The sequence below is a fragment of the Hyperolius riggenbachi genome, chromosome 6 (assembly GCF_040937935.1).
Source record: "Hyperolius riggenbachi isolate aHypRig1 chromosome 6, aHypRig1.pri, whole genome shotgun sequence".
Classification (NCBI taxonomy): Eukaryota; Metazoa; Chordata; class Amphibia; order Anura; family Hyperoliidae; genus Hyperolius; species Hyperolius riggenbachi.
Genome location: NC_090651.1, coordinates 249,735,746 through 249,757,230, shown reverse-complemented (window position 1 = coordinate 249,757,230; position 21,485 = coordinate 249,735,746). Strand labels below are relative to the sequence as shown.

Here is a 21,485-nt window from a genome sequence, read left to right as displayed (position 1 = left end):
GGAGAAGCTCTTTTGTATAGATAACAACTGAAGTTTCTTAACCCTTCCTGTACTGGAAACAATATGAGACTCATATCTGTGCTACTAATGTTTTATTTCTTAGCTGTACTACACATACAAAATCATTATATCATAATTTTATTTTCACTTCAGATTCCCTTTAATAAACTTACTCTTTAAAGGAATAGTTAAGTCATTTAAAAAAAATGACTTTTACTCACCTGGGGCTCCCCTCAGCCCCCTGCAGCTGAACGGTGCCCTCGCTGTGTCCCTCCGATGCGGCTGGTCTCGCCGGCGGCCACTTCCGGTTTGGCCGTCACCGGCCGACAGGCTGTGAACGCGGCTGATTATCCGCGTCCCCGGACGCAATAGCATTGTAGAAGGCGCTATTGCGTCCGGGGACGCGGATAATCAGCCGCGTTCACAGCCTGTCGGCCGGTGACGGCCAAACCGGAAGTGGCCGCCGGCGAGACCAGCCGCATCGGAGGGACACGGCGAGGGCACCGTTCAGCTGCAGGGCGCTGAGGGGAGCCCCAGGTGAGTAAAAGTCATTTTTTTTAAATGACTTAAGTATTCCTTTAAGGTTGGGGTTGACCTTTAGTTTGCATAAAGAATGCAGCATTGAAGTTAAAAAGCTGCTGTTTTCTATTTCTAAATGAATAACACACGGCAGAAAACTCATCACATATACCGCTTTGTGACATTATCCATATGGAAAGTATAGATCCCCCTAATGTTCTGTGATGTGTTAAAAAAAATCTTGTTTCTGTTTCAGAGATAAATTTGTCCCCCTTATTACAGCATCTTCCTAACAAAAGCTGTCTGTTCTGTAGCTGCGATCCAGCAGATAGATGACTTGTCTGCAGAAGAGCACCACAACACTAGCGCAGTTATCCTGGCTTAAACTATGCTCCATTTCATTACATAGCATAGACAGTTCATTTACAACCCTGCATTAAAGGCCTTTTAATAGGGGAATACCGCTGCCCACCTGTTGAGAAATCAGAAGAATCCCTTCTCTATGTTTATTTAATGAAACATATGGCTAGAAAGTATTCCTGTTAGACAGATAACACTTATGCTTGGCCAAGTTTTGAACTGGGAGGATTCTGGCATCAGTTCACCGAAAGGTGATGTCTGTACAAAAATATATTGTGTTTCTTGAATTCTTTGTATTTTAAGCTCCATGATTTTTATTTTTCTCTGATGTTATATATTAAATACTAGCTGATGACCCGGCGTTGCCTGGGTATGTATTTGGCTGGTGTTGGCTTCACCCACTTTTTCTAACTCTAACACACAATTACTCAATGACCAAGTTTGTGAGCTTTTTGGTCTTTGGCATCAATAATTTGCACTGAACTGAAACAAATCTGATTGGCTGTTTGTGGCTCCACCCCCTTTTTTTGAATTTGAACCCCAGTCACCCAATGACCAACTGTACCAGGTTTGAGGTTTGTGCCATTAACAGTGCAAGAATAGCAGCCATTTAATATTCCCCTTGAAAATTAATAGGTGAATTTTGTAGGCTCCACCCACTTTTCTGAATATTAATCCCAGTCACTCAGTGACCAACTGTGCAAAGTTTGAGAACCATGCCATTCACAGTGTAAGAATGGCTGCAGTTTACATTTTCCCAGTGAAATCTGTATTTGTCTCCATCTACTTTTTGGTTATGGGGAAAAAAAATAATCCTATATGTTATTCCAGGTAATGTACTATGTGTGTGCCACATTTCATTCAAATCCGTTGAGTCATTCAAATCCGTGATTGAGTAACAAACATCCAAACTTTCGCATTTATAAAAATATTAGTGAGATTGCATGTTAAAATACATTTGTACTGGATCATAAGTTTCCTGCAGTGAAAACTGCCCGTCGAACTAATAAGTAGTTCCAGAGATATTGGTTAGTAAAATAATAGGGTCCCACAATTTCCACCTCCTAAACCTTTTGATCAGTCCACTGTGTGATGGAAGAGATCAGGGATCAGCTATGAAACTCTGAGCTGCAACCCGCTGTTGTTGCTTTTACTTTAATTTTCACCAATTTTTAGCAGCTTAATATTTGGAATTAATGAGTGTTTTATTATTTAGGAATTTTGTTTACATTGTTTAAAAGCATATAAAAATTTCAAAGCTCGTACGTCAGATGAGATGCCAACTGTACCTATAACAAAATATTGCAAAGACAAACAAACTTTTCTCCCTCGCCTCCCTAACCCTACACCCCATAAAAGGACCCCCACCACCACCACCACCATCATCACTGTAAACTAGATACTCTCTTGAGTAGTAGTTTCAACTTGAGGGAAAGATTTCTATACAGAGTATGGAGTATTACCAGTAGGGACCGTGGTTCAGCGAACGCTGTCTCTAGGCTAAAGTTGGAGAATATGTTACTTTGTCTCACCCAATCTTGTATGTGCCTAAACAGGCATGCCAAAGGGTAAGATCGGACATCCAGTATTCCCACTCCAGCCCTGTCTTTGGACATTTTCAGCTTAAATAAAGCAATTCGTGGTTTCCTTCCCGACCAGATGAATTGTGTAAATGCTTTTTCTAGTGACTGTACATCTTTGTGTTTTAGTATTAGGGGAATAGTCTGGAGCAGATACAATAATCTTCCGAAACTTACTCATTTGATTAGAGTACTTCTCCCCATTAAATAAACAGGCAGATTTTTCCCAATGTGCTAAATGTTCTTGAATTGATTTTAATAAAACATCATAGTTAAGAGAGTACAGGGAGGAAGGGTCTTTGCTGATATTGATTCCCAAATACTTCACCTGTGTGCTGACCTTGACCTGAATGTTATCTAAATTCTGATCTTTCAGGGTGGATAGAAATAACAGTTCTGACTTAGCCTCGTTAACTTTGAATCCGCTTAGTTTCCTGACTTCCTCAATCGTACTAACAAACTACAGGAATATGCCTCAAGGGGTCATCCAAAATAACATAAATCATCAGCAAATGCTGCTAGTTTTGCTTTATCATTCCCTGTATTTATCCCTGGCACTCGCTTCTCTAAAAGTTGAAGAAAAGGCTACAGAGCCAATTTAAATAACGGAGGGAACTGAGCTTGTGGGTGGTGTGACGCAGTTGCAACGAATCCTTCAGGTATCCAGGGCCTAGGTCATGTTGGGATTTGAATGTGAGCATGCCAATTTTGAAAAGTATTCTATTTTTATGGGTAGCTGCAGGCAGTGTAGGTCTTTATTTGGAAGGCCTGCATAGAGGGCATTGCAATGGTCCAGCCGTGATGTGATGAAGACGTGAACTGGGGTTGGAAGATCCCCTGAAGGAAGGAGGTGCTTCATTTTTGTAATATTCCTTAGATGAAAGAAGGAATGTTTCACAGGCTCACAGCACTTGAAATTTGATTCCTGATGTACATTATGATCCTCCCATGGAGAACCAGTTTAACTGCTTCCCAAATTAAAAAAAGGTTGTTTGTGTACTCAACATTATTCACCCAGAACTCTCTCCACCATATCTGCAGCTGATCTCTAAAGTTCACATCTGCATACTGTATAAATGATTAGGGAATCTCCAAATAATATCGGTACATATCTGCATTCATTCTAAAACATCTATAAAAACTGGAGAGTGATAAGAGATGACTAGATCTGAAATCGCTGAAAGCTTTAGTCTGGATAGCAGGGACCTAGATAAAAAATATGTAATCTAGCTCGAGATTGCCCGTACAGTTCGCCGGCGGACAGTTCCTGGCGAATTTCTGCTGTTTGTGTTCTCCGCGAATTGTGAACATATGTCGTGTTCCACCGCCCCCTATACATCATCATGGAGCCATACTTTGACCCCTTACCTCACAGTCAGCAGACACATGGCAGCCAATCAGCTAGCACCCCCTACTGGACCCCCCACTCCCCTATCAAAAAGTAGTTGCGGTGGCTATATTGGATTCATTTTCTGCAGGCTGATGACTGTTAGGGCTGGTTCAGACGGACGTTTGGAGGCGTTGCGTTTGCTGGCGTCGCGTTCAGCAGCGTTCGCGTGCGTTTGGTTGCGGTCGCGTTTTTTCTTCCCCTAGGGGGACATTAGCCGTCGCGGTTAACCTCCCCTGGAAGCTACATGTAGCTTCCAGGGGCTCCTTGAACGCCAGAGAAAATCGGGACCCAAACGCCGCGTTTGTGTAAACGCGCTTGAAAGCTTGGTACAAACGCTCCCATTCACTTGAATGGGAGCGTTTAACACCAAGCCCTGAACGCTGGCTGTAAACGCTCTGCAAACGTCCGTCTGAACCAGCCCTTAGTGAGAGCAGGAAGAAAATAAATTACTGGGTCTCCACCTCCTGGGTAACTGCAATTGTAGCAATTTAATTAGACCATAGTGACATGAAAGCACACAACGTTTTGGCCGAAACGTTGTGTACTTTCATGTCACTATGGTCTAATGAAATTGCTACAATTGCAGTTATCCAGGTGGAAACCCAGTCATTTCTTTTTCTTTCTGTGGACTTGTGCACCTTGAGTGGACGGGTGTGGACTTGTTGACTCCCTGGTTGTGGAAATTAGCAGTTTGAGCCTCCAGGACTGCACTGTTTTTGCTTGTTAGTGAGAGCAGGGTCAGACTTGCTGCATATAGGTTGGGAAAGCATTAGCTAGGCCTGTGTTCTTGTTCCTCACTTGCTGTGAAAGCACCCCAAACAGCCCTTTTGAGGGCTAGCACAGCTGTCTCCTGTGTTTTTCGTGTGTGTGACACTCCACACCCCACTGACACCCAGAGCTGTGTGCACACTACTGCTGTTGCTACATTAAGTTGCCCACACAGAACCACTCCAGTGCATTATTATTTCACTGTATTCTGATAGTACTATTGCATTTCTCTGTGTGTGACACGCCACAGCCCACTGACACCCAGAGCTGTGCATAATGTGGTTTTTGCCCTTTAGGGGTTAAAACCCGGCTTTGCGTCAACTCCGTAATTTTTGGCATGGACCCCCCTCCAGCATGCCACAGTCCAGGTGTTAGACCCCTTGAAACAACTTTTCCATCACTTTTGTGGCCAGAAACAGTCTTTATAGGTTTTAAAATTCGCCTGCCCAAGTCTATGTTTGCTAACATTTGTGGAAGTTTGCGTTCGCTGTTTGCAAGCGGAAAATTCTGTGTTCGCGACTTCTCTAAATCTAGCCTGGACATAACTACATATTGTTTAGCAGACAGTATATCTACACCCCACAGGACTTCACTTAACATCCCATGGGCGTAGCTATTCGACTGTGGCTTCTAATGCTTGGATAGCTTGGAAGCTCAAGCCTGCAACCATGTGGACTAATATTGTTCAAGGAGTAGAGCTCCACACTTGTGGGATACAAATTATCTGAGGAATGCAAACCTGGAAAAGGGGTGGGGGTACTGTGTTTTTTATAAACTCAAATAAGTAAAAAAAATGGGATTTACCATTATCAAAGTGGAGAATGGCACTTGGCAATTTATAAAGTGCTAATCATGCTGATTGGCATATAATATGGTGATCACTGATAATAATAATAAGACACTCAACATAAATTAAAAATGGCATTGAGTGCTCAGGGAGGAACTAATTGGCTCTTTCTTAAATATGGTGGTCTGCTGATCTTCTTAAAAGTGCCTTCATTTATGCAGAATGATGGGGGGATTTTAAAGAAGTCCCCTTAAAGAGGAACTTTAACCCATGATTGATTTTCATCCTAATCAGTAGCTGATACCCCCTTTTCCACGAGAAATCTTTACCTTTTCTCGAATAGATCATCAGGGGGGTTTGTGTGTCTGATATTGTGGTGAAACCCCTCCCACAGTGTGATGTCATGACCAAGGTCCTGACAGTTTGCTGTCTGTGAACCTTATTGCATTGTGGGAAATAACAGCTTTTTCCAACTGCCAGGCAAAAATCCCCCTGATGATGTTGTTACCAGTTATACATTTCAAAATATACTGTAAATCGGTGAGAGAAAACATTTTAAAGGGGGCAAAATAATCTATAAATAGATTTTGTTTAAAAATAAGAAATTTTATGCATTGTGTTATTTTCACTGCAGTTCCTCTTTAAAGTTACACCTCACATAAAAGTGTATCGGTTATTTTTAAGCCAGACCGAACTGGAGAAGTAGTGTATCCGTCATGTACAGATATAGTATGCTGTAGTGCTCCATAGTCCATTGCAGGGTCCTTGGCCACTGCAGAGTCCATGTGTGCCATTGGTTGGAAAAAAAATGGTACCAATTAAAGTGGACCCAAACCAAACATTTTTTTTAATTCAAAATATTTAGTTGCACCACTCTGACACATACAAAGATAAATAAACACTCCTTCAAGCCTATGAAGCATATCAGTGCATGCTTTTCACCCTTCTCTTTCCATAACTAGGGTTATACAGGTGGCAGCCATTAGCAATTCCTCCTTTGCCGGACACCACCTACTCCAGCATTTTGCCGGATTCTGTCCCAGCAATATGAAAGCAAGGGAGGGGTTCCTCCAATAAATGTAAAATATTTTATATTTGTCATCATGCAGCTGAAAAAGGCTGCTATTTATTACTATAATTTAGAAAATAGATTTTATTTCTGAAATCTTGTATTTTTAATTTGGGTCCACTTTAACTTTGTCTATTGTACTAACACAACAGACAAAAATTGATATGGATCAAATGACTAACCTGCCCATAGAAAATCATTGCAAGCTTCCACCCATCCATTCTGAGTCCACTGTGTTCACAATGCTGGTGTGGACTGAGCCTTGCAGACCATGCAGCATAAAGCTACCTGGATCCTGAGCTGGCTGCTCAGGAGAGCACACTTTATCTGAATCTTCAGATTTTCCTTTCAGTTAATGTCCCCACCAAAACATTAGCAAACATGTTTTTACAGAAGCCAAACTGAAATAAGTCTTCACAAATACGGACAGAGGAGGTAGTGTCAAAGGTCTGAAATAAGCATATGCTTTACATTGGATGTAAAACATGGAACATATGATATTCAATATGCTCTCTGAAATTGCAATAACACTACCTGGAGTACATTACTGAAATCAAGAAAGGTCTGCCCTTCCTTATGTGAGTGTGTAAAGTTGTCTTTTTATATGTCTATGTATGGCATATTCATTTATTTGATTCCCGAATTGGAATGGCACACTCTAGAAGATGTGTCACATATTTAATAAAAACAGTTATTTGAATGTATTGAACATTTCTATACAAACAGCAGCTAACTAGAATGGTTAGTGGTTGTGTTCATTGAAGTGGAGCCACAAACTTTATCTTTGTGGAGATGGCAGGTCAGTATCTCTAAGCTTCAAGGATGTTACCAAGCACATGTAGCCACCCTCACCAGGCTTAATATTATAGGCATGTAATCATTCTTCAAGTATAAACCATAGATTCCCCAATAAATGTTTTTGTAGTGTAGCTATTATTCTGTACTGTCGCTGACTGTTGCAGATGGACATACTGCTCCGATGACACCATCATCAAGCTAGGCTTTTGTTACCCTGGGCCTCATGCAGTGAAGGCCAGTAAAGTTGCCTTGCACAGGCAGCGCACAGCATTTTTACTGTTACTAGTTCAGGGGGAGCACCACAGCCATATCCTTAGCACCAAGCACGATACCAGGTTATGTTGCTATGGTAACGTGTGGCGTAATGGGCATTAGCACAGCAATGCGCACGTTACCTAGGTAATTCACCTGGTGCTTATGGCCCATACTCACGGGCAACTTTTTGGCATGTCGCTAGCACACGGGAGCGTGTGCGCGACATGCCGGCGACAGCTCGTCGCCAGGTCCCTCCGCATACACGCGGCGGAGGGACCTGGCAACTGATGCAGCGGAAGCTGTCGCTGTTGTCCCTCACCCCGCCGGAAGCGCCTTCTATTTGCAATTATGTTGCTGTCGCTAGTCCGCGTACTCACACGGACTAGGGATTGTTGCAGCGGAGTTGCGGCGGCGACTGTCGCCAGGCGATTGACCGCGCCAATTGCCTGGCGACATCAGCGACGGGCGACAGTTCGGGGTGCGCGCCCGTGCAACGCCGCATACTCACGGGCGACCTGTCGCCGCCTTACGCATGTTGCGGCGACAATTGTAGCCCGTGAGTATGGGCCATAAGGGTGTTTTCCCTGTGCTTGAGAGTCTGCAGCCTTCTCACAGTCAATCCCTTTCCTTCCCAGCAATTTATACCAGGCCATGAGCAGGTCACAAAACAAACTCATAAGATCCTCATCATGGGAGGTTGGGTCCAACTGCAACCGCAATGGGCCTGTTCACACTTCTGTGTTGTAAGAGATTACGTTATTCTAACTTGCTGCATGAAGGCTCTGAATTAATGTGTATGGTATAGTGTACACAGCGTCTGTTCGCACACAACGCATGCTTTATGCAACACGCACAGTGGGAATCCAGGCTTTAGTGCCAATTTTAACAGTGCCCACCTCTAACTTTACACCTGTTTATTAGCATAAGGAAATTTGGTAATAATTATTTAATTCTTAATAAATCCATAAAAATCTTTGTGCAACACATTCATGTTTACTTTTAACCTTTTGCAGTTCTTTATTACCATGGAGTGTCCTTTAGAATGTCTTATCCCCCAAACTTGCCACAATATTAAGTCTGCATTTAAAAAAATAAATAAAATAGACTTCTTTGTGACAGCCACTAACAACGTAGTCCTACAGCTCTGCATAATTATTGGCAAATACGCAGTTAAACTATAAATAAACGCGAGTTCCTGTTGTGAACTGCAATCCACTCCCTTAGAGGCACGCTCACATTTGCATAAGACACTGCAAAGATGGTGCCCATTGTGCCGGAGTGAATTGATTTAGGTAATTGAAAACATTTTGTTTAGTAATAAGCAAAATATAAACACTAGAGATTCAGGGTGCACATGAGATTCTTCTATGCTAATAACGGACCCTGTTTGCTCTGCTCTTGATAAAGTGTGATTAGTGCTGATTAGCATTAATAGAGAGGCTTCTTCTGCGTCTCCTAATCACAGGTGTTTGATTAGCATTGTGCTTACATATCAGGGACATCTGTCTTCTCATTACTTATGCCACTCGTAGAATGGGCCAATTACAGAGTTTGGAACTGCCGCGCCCCTTCCTAGCAATTTATTCTAATTTAGCGCTTATTAAATCTGCCGCATGAAAGGAATGGCGTGTTGAATGCCAAAATGCTTCTACACTAGAGGATGCATCTCACCTTGTAAGCAGATTAGAAACCAAAGGAGCATATTTATGAGCAGAGGGGCCATAGCCCATAGCAACCAATCAGCTTTCATATTTAAATTGAAAGTTGCCAGCAGATTGTTTGCAAGGAGGATCAGTCCCAGTTTGGATTTAGTTTTCATATGTTAAAAAAATGTGTTTATGAAAACCTAAAATACAGAGCACCAGCTTGGTGCACAAACTTCCCATCCTTAGATCTGTGCAAATGGCAAGAGGGCAGAAACTACTGTTGGTGGAATGCATTGATATATCACTAGTTTAGAAAGGGGTTATTTACAGCAAGGGTGGTTAAAACCACTATTGTAAAAAAATATATATATACATACAAAATGTGCATTTCTCCAAGAGTAAAATGCACTATATATTAATTTTCGGTACTTATCCGTTAGCCGGGCGCATCCGGCAGGTGGCGCTAATTACTATTCCCCCTCCAGGCCGACATGGATAGTAGGGAAAGATGTAACTCTGGTGGAGTTTTGTCGCCACCTAGAGGATGCGCCCGGCTAACGGATAAGTACCTAATTTTCTCTTATACTGATGTCACGTACAGTAGGTAGTAAAGATCTGACAGATTTTGGACTAGTCTATCTCCTCATGGGCAATTCTCTGTATTAACTTTTTCTTTACAAAAGCAGTAGCACTACCTGAAAACAATCCATACAAACATGTCAGTCAGCTCCTCTACTTGTTCGCACATTATTTTGGCAGTTGGACTGCCATTCAATAAGTGCTTTTGTAAATAAAGAAATAACCGATAATCCCCCATGAGGAAATGGACTAATCCAAAACCTGACAGATCTGTCAGATTTCCACTATGTACTGTAAGTGACAGCGACATAGTAATTTATAGTGCACTTAACTTTGGGAGAAATGGACATTTATATGTATGTATTTTAAATTGTAAAATTTTTCGCAATAGTTGTTCTTTAACCACTTCCGGATTCTCGGAGCGTATATACACGCCCCTGAATCCAGAAGTGTATACCATGGAAACGGCCGCTCGTATGAGCGGCCGTTCCATGTCAGTTCCCGGAGGGTGTCTCCGTGAACACCCTGCGAGCCGATCGGCGGCTCGCAGGGTAAATGTAAACACATGGGGAAGATCTTCCCCGGTGTTTACATGTATACGGCGCTGCTGCGCAGCAGCGCCGTAGAGGAGATCGGCGATCCCCGGCCTCTGATTGGCCGGGGATCACCGGCATCTGATAGGCTAAAGCCTATCCCATCAGGCGCAGGACGGAAATCCGTCCTGCGCCGCTCACAGGGGGAGGGAGAGGGAGGGAAGGGGAAGGAGGCCAGGAAGCGCTGCGGAGGGGGGCTTTGAAGAGCCCCCCCCCGCAAGCGCAAGCAGCCGGGGGGCGATCAGACCCCCCCAGCAGGACATCCCCCTAGTGGGGAAAAAAGGGGGGAAGTCTGATCGCCCTGGCTGCTAGCTGATCTGTGCTGTGGGCTGGAGAGCCCACGCTGCACAGATCAGCATAAAATAACATGGTGTGGAAGTGGTTAATATGTGATGTCTTAACCTGGGTCTTAACTATGGAAAAAGTCCATATTTATTTTCAAAAGGGGCGTTTCCTTTCTGTTCAAGGCATTCACGGCTATGTCTGCTTGTGTTTGTCTACTTCCAGATATAGTTTTTCCTTTCACCATTGACTTTACCTTCCTGCAGTCTAAGGTTAGGTACAGAGATGATTAAAAGGTTGAAGTTGATGGAGACAGTGGCATAGCAATAGGGGTGCAGAGGTTGCGAGTCACGACCGCATTGGGGCCCTTGGGCAGGAAGGGCCCTTCCTCAACCACATTATTAGCTCTTTATTGGTCCTTAGAGATGGCTCAAAGGTTCACACGTCACCCACCTTTCAGGTCTATAGAAAGACCCCCTTGCCGGTGCCCACCTCCTGCAGGTACACCACTCCTGCAATTCGTAGTCCAATACAAAACAATTGGAGACGGCACACAAATGGCTTCAGCAGAAAAACTGTATTAAAGCATGCAGAGGCACACACACAACATGAGGAAGGGCTCCGCCCGAAACATGTTGTGTGTGTGCCTCTGCATGCTTTAATACAGTTTTTCTGCTTAAGCCACTTGTGTGCCGTCCCCAATTGTTTTGTATTGGTCCTTAGAGATGGCTCGACCCTCCAATTTTACCTCGAACGCAAACTTCCGCAAAAGTTCGGGTTCGCACGAACTTTGCGAACCACATTTTACTTCAATGGGCAGGCGAACTTCCAAAACTACAAACACTGTTTCTGGCCACAAAAGTGATGGAAAAGATGTTTCAAGGGGTCTATCACCTGGAGGGGGTCACTGACTACTTTTTTTCAAAAAGGCCTTATACTTTTTGAGAAAATCAATTTTAAAGATCTCGTACTGAGTGTGGGAAATGTTCCCACCGCCGCTGACTTTAACAGTTAATAGCAAAGCCCCCTTAAATACTAGAAACACCAAATTTGCATGGGAATGTTAAGAAGAACAATGGGATCAAAAGGAAAAAAAAATTCAAAAAGACCTTATACTTTTTGAGAAAATCGATTTTAAATGTTCAAAGGAAAAAACGTTTTACGTTTAAATGCTGGTAAATGACAGATCGTGGGAAACAATTCCTGCTGACTTTAGCAGTTAATAGCAAAGGCCCCGTACATCCTAGCAACACCAAATTTTCAGGATATGTTAACAAGATAGTGGGAAACGATAGTTACATTTTTTTTTTAAAAAAAATTGTATTTAATTTTTTTTTATTTAATTTTTTTGTTATGTCCAGAGTGTAGGAAATTTCCTCCCAAAAATGACGTGGGGTCCCCCCCTGCCAAGCTCTCTGTAACTACTTGTCCCCCATGCAGGCTGGGATAGCCAAAATGCGGAGCGCCGGCCGTGTGGGCTATACCAGCCCGCATGGTCTATGGTATGGGGGGGCTCCGGGGGAGAGTTTTTTCCTTTGAACTTTTAAAATTGATATCCTCAAAAAGTATAAGGTATTTTTGAAAATGTTTCCTTTTGTTCCCACTGTTCTTCTTAACATTACCATGCAAATTTTGTGTTTCTGACATTTAAGGGGGCTTTCTATTTTCAATAGATGCTTTACATAGTAGTATTCATTAACAAACTATTCCCCATCTTCTTCTTGCACCTCAGACACTGTGGTTGTCCTTGGCAGGTTTTGGTGCGCCGTTTCAATTGTTACGTATAGGGGGGCTCCTTAGCTATGACACTGGATGGAGACATGGTTTTTCCCCAATAAGATAACTATGATAATTCCCAAAACCTTTGGCATGAATTATATTGCCTTATCAGTTTTAACCTTGCTATTTTATTTTTTTGCTTGGAAGGTGCTGAAACGATCTTTACTGTTGAAAATAGGTAGGGAGAGATAATTCATAAGATAGGTTTAATCTAACAACCGCTATGTAACTATAAATAATTTGTTTCATTTTTCCAAAGGCTTAAAAAATGAAAATGTACTGGCTGATAGCAGAGGTATAACTAAAAAACTCCCAAGTACTACAATTATAATTGAATAAATTTAGGAGGTAGGAGGCACCCAATTTGGTAAATAACAACACAAATTGACTAGTCTTTTAGGAGACTAGAAGAATAATAGTAAGCCAATAGTAACTCTTGGCTTACTATTATTCTTCTAGTCTCCCTAACAGACTAGTCAATTTGTGTTGTTATTTACCAAATTGGGCGCCTCCTACCTCCTAAATTTATTTGATACACCCTATTTAGTAGGGGTTCGACGCCTCACGTTCAGGCGATTTGAATATATTTTCATTTGGAGCTGCGACCGAGACCTTCCAGAAAAAGGCAGAGTGGGGACGGTATTTCCTCACCTGCCCACACGAGTGGTTGCCTCTTTGAAGCAACCCACCTTTGTGAGTATAAACCTACTAGAATTTCTTCACCAGAAACCCATTAAGACGTTATCACACCAGAGCGGGCTCCCGGTGTCCGGGTGTCTTTTGTCTTTTTGTTCTTCCAGCAACAATTATAATTGGGTGTTTGGAGAACCTCTGTTGCGCCATGATAATATTGTTTATTAGAAACAAAACTTTTTGGTCAAAACAAGGTGAAATTTATATATGAGATGGGCTGGGAGAAATGTGGCAGAATTATTATTATTATGTATTTATATGGTGCTGACATCATCCACAGCACTTTACATGGTACAAAGCCCCAGAGGAGCTCACAATCAAAAGGTAGGCATTAACTATAAATTCAAAAATACAGCAAGGTATGGAGTCACTATAGGTGACCACTTATTGGAATACCGTATATTACTGTACAAGTGGATAAAGACAAAAAAATTAGCACACATCCATCATTAGAGTTGTATAAGGGTCCACATGTGTCATAAAGTGGACCCGAACTCTTGCACACCACAAAATGAAAAGTTTTCATTACACATATAAATACTGTAAAACTCCACTACTCTGAACTGTGTATGTTTGTTTAACTACACCAAAATGTAATAAGCTTTATCAGTAGCTGTGACTCACAGAGCCTTGGCTCTGCCTGTGCAGGGAAAGACTGAGGCCTTAACCCTTTCTGTTCTCACTGAAAGTGAATCCAGTTAAAACTTCAGAGTTTTATTTAGGATTTCCCTAAATTGTAATGACTTTTGTTCCCCTTAAAGGTTATCGTGCTGTGCCTAATCTTTTAGATCAGAGATGAAGTTCTGAGTTTAGATCCACTTTATGGTGTACTGAGTAGCGTTTTAAGTATTGCTTCATCTGGAGGTTAATTTATCATTTAACATGGCGTTTTTCTTTTTGTAGGAGAGTATGTAATCATGGTTGAAGACATCACCAACCCACCATTCCTGGGTCACACTCTCCAAACAGCCTTTAAACTCATCAGAATTATTCCCGAAAAAGCCAAGGGAAAGAATAATCGAAAAATGGAGATGCTTACTGTGCTTAATTCATGAAATGTTGATTTTTTTTTTTTTTACATATAAATAGAATATTTACTGTCACAGGATTTTGTGCATTACTCATACACCATTTTTGCATTATTGTTTTCAGTTGAGTTTGCAAAACGTTCTTATTGTATTAATATCAGGTGCTGTTGGGTTAGGCAGTGCGTGAGCCATCCAAACTACTCCCCCATTCCATCACCACCCATATGATGTCAAGAAGATTATGGAATGGAGCAAACAGCTTTTTGATGTAAATACAGAGCTGATTACTTGCCCCAACCCAGCTCCTCCCTATTGTCTTAGTAGACAAACTCTTTGTGGCCTACTTTCCAGCTACAACTTTGCAGGGTCCTATTGCCACTTCCTGTCTAGTTCCTTTCTGCTCAGTGGTGTGTAATAAAACATTTACATTTCACATACAGTATCTTGTATATTATCTTTGTAAAAACAAAAAGATAAATAAAAGAGCAGTGAGAAGTGGTTTCTTATTACAGGAAGGATGGAGGGATGAAATGTACACATGGCTTTTGTAATCACACTGGGTAGGGCATTGAGAGGGCTAAATGCTTTACTGTACACTGAGGGCTGAGGAACTGTAGCTGCAGATCTGGCCACAATGTAGGCAGTAAACATCTTAATTACTCAGTAAGACCAGCATCCATGTTTGAGGGATTTTTTTTTAAAGTTGCGGAGTGCCACCACCAGTGCTGCCCAACAGTACCACTTAGGCAGTGAAAGCAAGTGGAAATCCAAAATCCTAGTCAGCATCTCCTTAATAAAGATACAAGATACTCAAGATAGCTCTTAAGGTAGCCATACACTGGTCGATTTGCCATCAGATTCGACCAACAGATAGATCCCTCTCTGATCGAATCTGATCAGAGAGGGATCGTATGGCTACCTTTACTGCAAACAGATTGTGAACCGATTTCAGCCTGAAACTGTTCACAATCTGTTGTGGTGGTGGTGGTGGTGCTGCCCCCGGTCACCGCTGCTCCGTCTCTGCTCTGGTCTCCAGGTCCGGCATGCTTTACTTCTTCCTGCCCGGCAGGAAGTTTAAACAGAAGAGCGCCCTCTACTGTTTAAACTTCCTGCCAGGCTAGAAGAAGTGAAGCATGCCGGACCCGGAGACCAGACCAGCGCGGAGACGGAGCAGCGGTGACCGGGGGCAGCCGTGCCGGCGGAGCAGGTAATGTATGCGGGCTCTATTGCGTCGGTCGTCGGGTACTCGAACGCCGCTAGTGACATGCTCCCTACCCGCGGGCGATCGACAGTAATTTTCCGCACGGAGCGATCGACGGGATCGGACGAAATGGATCGAATTTCGGCGTGTTGCAGGAACGATGTGACAGCAGATTCGATCCCAGTGATCGAATCTGCTGTCGATCTGGCGGGAATCGGCCTAGTGTATGGCCAGCTTTACAGTAAGAGTTAAGGTAGCCATACACTGGTCGATTTGCCATCAGATTCGACCAACAGATAGATCCCTCTCTGATCGAATCTGATCAGAGAGGGATCGTATAGCTACCTTTACTGCAAACAGATTGTGAACCGATTTCAGCCTGAAACCGTCCACAATCTGTTGTGGTGGTGGTGGTGCTGCTGCTGCCGCTGCTCCCCCCCCGCCCGCATGCCCGCATACATTACCTGCTCCGCCGTCACGACTGCCCCCGGTCACGGCTGCTCCGTCTCCGCTCTGGTCTCCAGGTCCGGCATGCTTTACTTCTTCCTGCGCCCTCTACTGTTTAAACTTCCTGCCGGGCAGGAGGAACTGAAGCATGCCGGAGACCAGAGCGGAGACGTAGCAGCGGTGACCGGGGGCAGTCAAGCCAGCAGAGCAGGTAATGTATTGCCGCTCTATTGAGTCGGTCATCGGGCACTCGAATGCCGCTAGCGACGTGCTCCCTACCCGCAGGCGATCGATGGTAATTTTCCGCATGGAGCGATCGACGGGATCGGATGAAATGGATCGAAATTTGGCGTGTAGCACGAACGAGTGGCAGCAGATTCGATCCCAGTGATCGAATCTGCTGTCGAAACGGCGGCAAATCGGGCCAGTGTATGGCCAGCTTAAGGGTCAGTTCAGTGTGAAGAAAGGCTGACTGCCTGAAGCAGTGGGCTGCCCTGGCATCCAGCTCCTTTTTTATGCCGATTTGAATATTTTTCAAATAAAGAGCTAGGTTTTATCGAAAGAGACATCTTTCAAGATAGCTCTTAAGGTAGCCATACACTGGTCTATTTGCCATCAGATTCGACCAACAGATAGATCCCTCTCTGATCGAATCTGATCAGAGAGGGATCGTATGGCTACCTTTACTGCAAACAGATTGTGAACCGATTTCAGCCTGAAACCGTTCACAATCTGTTGTGGTGGTGGTGGTGGTGCTGCCCCCGGTCACCGCTGCTCCGTCTCTGCTCTGGTCTCCAGGTCCGGCATGCTTTACTTCTTCCTGCCCAGCAGGAAGTTTAAACAGTAGAGCGCCCTCTACTGTTTTAACTTCCTGCCAGGCTAGAAGAAGTGAAGCATGCCGGACCCGGAGACCAGACCAGCGCGGAGACGGAGCAACGGTGACCGGGGGCAGTCGTGCCGGCGGAGCAGGTAATGTATGCGGGCTCTATTGCGTCGGTCGTCGGGTACTCGAACGCCGCTAGCGACACGCTCCCTACCCGCGGGCGATCGACGGTAATTTTCCGCATGGAGCGATCGACGGGATCGGACGAAATGGATCGAAATTCGGCGTGTAGCGCGAACGATTGGCAGCAGATTCGATCCCAGTGATCGAAACTGCTGTCGAAACAGCGGCAAATCGGGCCAGTGTATGGCCAGCTTAAGGGTCAGTTCAGTGTGAAGAAAGGCTGACTGCCTGAAGCAGTGGGCTGCCCTGGCATCCAGCTCCTTTTTTATGCCGATTTGAATATTTTTCAAATAAAGAGCTAGGTTTTATTAAAAGAGCCATCTTTGTTAAGGAGGTGCCAACTGGGATTTTGGCAGTCAAATATTGGCAGATCTGGATTTGGAGCATACAGTCCTGGGGACAAGACTTATGTGTACCTAGGTATAAGTTAAAATATAACTTTTATACTTTAATAAAATATATATACACAACAGTCTTACTTGTGTCCCTCTTTTTACTTGTGTCCCTCTTTGTTTCTGTCTGATAGAAAACCACTGTAACGTGTTTAACTAAATGAGCTGTGGAGGTCTTTGCTGATACCCCCTGCCCTGACCGCATACATATCACAGCTACCTTATAGTTCATACAACATGAACCCGCCACACAAGATCGCCTATAAATATACAAAATATAGGCTACACAACTATAATAATACATAATAATGTTGCAGAGTACTAGCTGGTATATATGCCACTTAGCAGGCTGGCGGTAATGTTCCGCCAGATTGTGCCTAACCTATGTGGTACAGAACAGGGGCAGCTCTTGATTTAGGTCTAAAGAGTAAGTAGAGGTTCTTGTAAACACAATCAGACCCTCTCTTATGCTAAGCCAAAGTGCGCTCTTCACCTCCATTATCTATATCATGGGTCTCTACAGACCACAGATAGTATACAATGAATGCTAGTATATTACAGTGACGCCTCAAGATTGTACATGTTTTGCCTATACAGGCTTCGTCAGGAGTGCAAGGAAACTGTAACAGTAATAGCAAGAAATAGAATGCCCCCCACCACATCAAACATTGATTTCATGCTGAAATCTAGTAAAAATCTGTGTGGGGAGGGATTCAATCAGGCAGACCCTCTCTAATCAGGTTATGATCTGAGAGCTAGCTATCTTTTTAGCCACATCGACTAGTGTATATGGCCAGCGTTGGACACCTTAAAGGAAACCAAGCGACCATTTTGTCCCCCAGGTCTCTAATAGCTATAAGAGCTGCAATATTCCACCCTCCCCTTCTAGCTGCCCATTAGTTATCCAGGGAAGGCGTGAAGATAGCATCTGTGATGTCTCTATACACTTTGAAGCACAGTGTCCTATCAACCCACCCCACCCCCCCTGCTGATGAAAGCTTTTGTTTGCTCTCTGCAAAATTGTGCAATAAAATAATTCCCAATCAGTCCCAATCTGACTGAAACTTCTGTGGTCAGGCAAGCCTCGGAAGTAGGGTAATAAAACCCTCTGCCAAACTTTTAAATGTAAAAAGTAGAGGTAAAATTAAAGATTTTTTAATTAATGAGCCACATTGTTGGAATGCATTTTAAATGTGCTGTTGATCCTCTGGGTGCTAAAAATGGTGCTTGGTTCACTTTAACAAATGACATCAGCCACAGTGAAGAAAGAGGGAAAGAGGTTCAGCCCGATTCTAAGAACTCGAAAAGGAAACCGTATTGCTGTGTCTGTTGAGATGATGTGAATGGTAGTTGCGCATAAACTATAGCCTACTTTTAATCCGCTTACATCCATATTTGAAGTTGAAGGCCTGTGAGCGTCTGACAGGTCCACTTTGGAACAAAGATGTTCTGATGAAAGAGTCTCTGTAAATAGTGTGATGCAGGCTATTTGCAGATGTGGGTTATTCCTGGAGGTGTTATCTAACTGCTCCCCCCCCCCCCCCCCCCCAGTTTTTCAGTGATATAAAGATCCTGACAGTGAGAGAAATCTCTGGTGGAGTTTGACCTGGTATGGCCTTTCCATAGAGCTTTTCATAGCTTGCTGCATTCCTGGGAATGCTCTGGGGTTTGCTTCTCATGGCGGCGGCTGACAAGTGTCCACCAGTTGCTGCTGTCTTTTGTCAGAATAGTGGCGTCATGGGCCTTACTGGCTGGCAGCTGCCTGTGACAGAAATAGGTACAGAGAGGCTGAGGTACAGTAAGTGGCTACCTAGGAAAGTACATTACACAGAAAGCAATACAGGGCTATTGCTTTTCTTATGCACACAGCAGAGGTAAAGCTGCCCACAGACATCAGCGGCCTAGTCTGACTTTTTATAGCTGGGTTGGGCATCTATCGGATGTCTGGATAAGCATCATATGTCTGCTAGCATCCCCCCTCCCTTCTCCATAGCAATAAAGCTTAACCCAGCATACACGTTTATAGCTCAGTCATTGGATGCAGGCACCATAGGATGGCAGGTTATGCTTGCACATCCAGCTGTCCTTGGATTTATGTACCAGGCTTAAAGCTGGCCAAGAAAGTAAGGAAGATTTTCAGACAAGAGAGTGTAAGAGCAAATGAATTTCGGTTAAACATGCATAGCCGTACAAGTATTTATATTTATGCAATGGAGGAGCATACGAAGATTATTCTCATGCTCAGAGGAAATGATTGTAGCTAAAAAATGCCAGCTCAGCCAATGGAATGATTTACTATATGTAATGTTTTAAGAAGGCAGCCTTCTGTTTTGCATAGCATTTTAGTAAGGGGGCTTTTAGTCTCTTTTAGCCACTTACACACTCTTAGGAATTCTGGTTCACCATGAGCTTGCTGGGCAATCTGTAACGCTGGCTGTTTCAAGTCCTGCTACTACATAGAGCCATACTAATCCATGACTGTCATGCACTGATGAGGATCAACCAATCCCAAACAGTCTGTATGCATGTTGAATCAGTTTGCCTCTGTAATATTAAAGTGGACCTGACCTCAGAACGTCTTCTCTGCTCTAAAAGATATGCAAAAACCTTTAAAGAAAACCATTTCTTTGTTACAGCTGATACAAATTCTACAATAAATGTGCATTGTGTCTATTTCCTTCTTTCATGGAAGCAGACATATTGTTAACATCTCGTGTTTACGAATTAGCTGCTCTGCCACAGCAGAAGAGATTCCTGAGCTGACACAGATGAAGAGATCAAATTATGGTGGTGATTAGACACATATGAGGGGGAATTAGACATTCTCTCTACACACAGACAGGGTGCATTTCTCTGTTTTCCTTCTGTCCTGTGCAAGAGTTTAGGTCCACTTTAACAAGCTGACACATCATTGCATTCCAGCGGTTCTGGGGGTGTGTTTTTTTTCAGGGACAACAAAGAGATGATTTGCATATTCAACAGTGATGCACCATGGGACAGCTCAAAGCTCACTCCAACCTGAATAATGGCAAATAACTTCTGTTTTAAGCAGGCACACTTCTGATTTACTGTATGCAGTCACTTGGGGATGTCCATAGTGTTCTTTGGCTTTGATTTCCTATGATTTAGATGTGAGATGGCAGCTCTGTAACTGCATGATTTTTCAGATCTGTCTCAATATGCAATATAAGCCATACATTCCATTCTAGGCCATATGCAATTCACTTTTTCTCCTGAGTTTTCTCCTGGGAGATCATTTTTCATCTTGCATTTAAAATAATTTTTCAGCATTTTGCAATTGAAAAAGTACCATAACGTAGTTGAAAAAACTACTATTAAAATTATTTTCAGTATTTTCTTGCTTGCCGGTGATTTAAAAAGTTGTGAAAATATTACCTAGGAGAAATCTCAGGAGAAAAAGTGAATTGCATATGGGCCCCTTACCAATAAAATGCCTTTTAAGCCACTAGCAGCAAGAAAATACTCTGAATAATTTTTACTGTACTTTTTCACTTATGTTTTAGTACTTTTCCAAGTGCAGAGTGCTAACAAGTTATTTTAAACAGAAGATGAAAAAGTATCTCCTAGGAGAAAACTTGGGAGAAAAAGTGAATTGGATAAGTGTCTATGGCCTCAATTCACTAAGCTTATCTCCTGTCTTTAATAACTCTTCTAGAGTTGTTACCATGGTGATAAGGCATGTAGTATTCAGGAAACATTTTACCTCAGGCAAACCTAAAGTTAACTCTTCTGTCTTTAAGTTAACTCTTCAATCCTTAAAATAACTCCAGAGTTAAAGACAGGCTGTTTATTCACTGCATGTGAAAATATCTACAGAGGAGGTAAATTAACTACAGAGGAGGTAAAATAACTACAGAGGAGGTAACTTAACTACAGAGGAGGTAACTTAAGGAATGAAAAGATAAGATAACTCTCTCTTATGTGGAGGTAAGTTTTATCTTGCCTTATTATCTCCAGCATGATCTTAGTGAATTGAGGCCAATATCCTTTATGCTCATTTTGCTACCAGCCCATTTCCTTCTTTCCAACCCTCTTATTATCCAGTTGTCACTGTGACAGAAGTGTTTCATGCAAGGGCATATCTACAAATCATGGGCCCACCCCCCAGCAAACCTTTGATGGGGCTCCCACACTTTCCCTTGCCTACCCCTGGTGACCCATTACAGCCTGGGGGCTTATCTTGCAAGGGTCATAACACAAGTGTGGCCATTAAAATCTTCACACCCATAACAAGTGTAGCCACAAAAATACCTGATCTGAAGGATGGAGCTCTTTATTAGAGGGAGTGAAGT

The 21,485-nt window shown here is 43.1% G+C and overlaps 1 protein-coding gene across 1 annotated transcript in view; it reads left to right on the top strand.

Annotated features, from left to right (window-relative positions):
• MORN1 (MORN repeat containing 1) overlaps positions 1 to 14,621 on the top strand; it is a 565,248-nt gene extending 550,627 nt beyond the window's left edge. The window contains exon 14 of the mRNA XM_068240670.1: positions 14,002 to 14,621. Coding sequence (XP_068096771.1) covers positions 14,002 to 14,153 — 152 coding nt within the window. The 3' untranslated portion in view covers positions 14,154 to 14,621. The remainder of the gene's footprint in view (positions 1 to 14,001) is intronic.
• Positions 14,622 to 21,485: the final 6,864 nt, after the last annotated feature.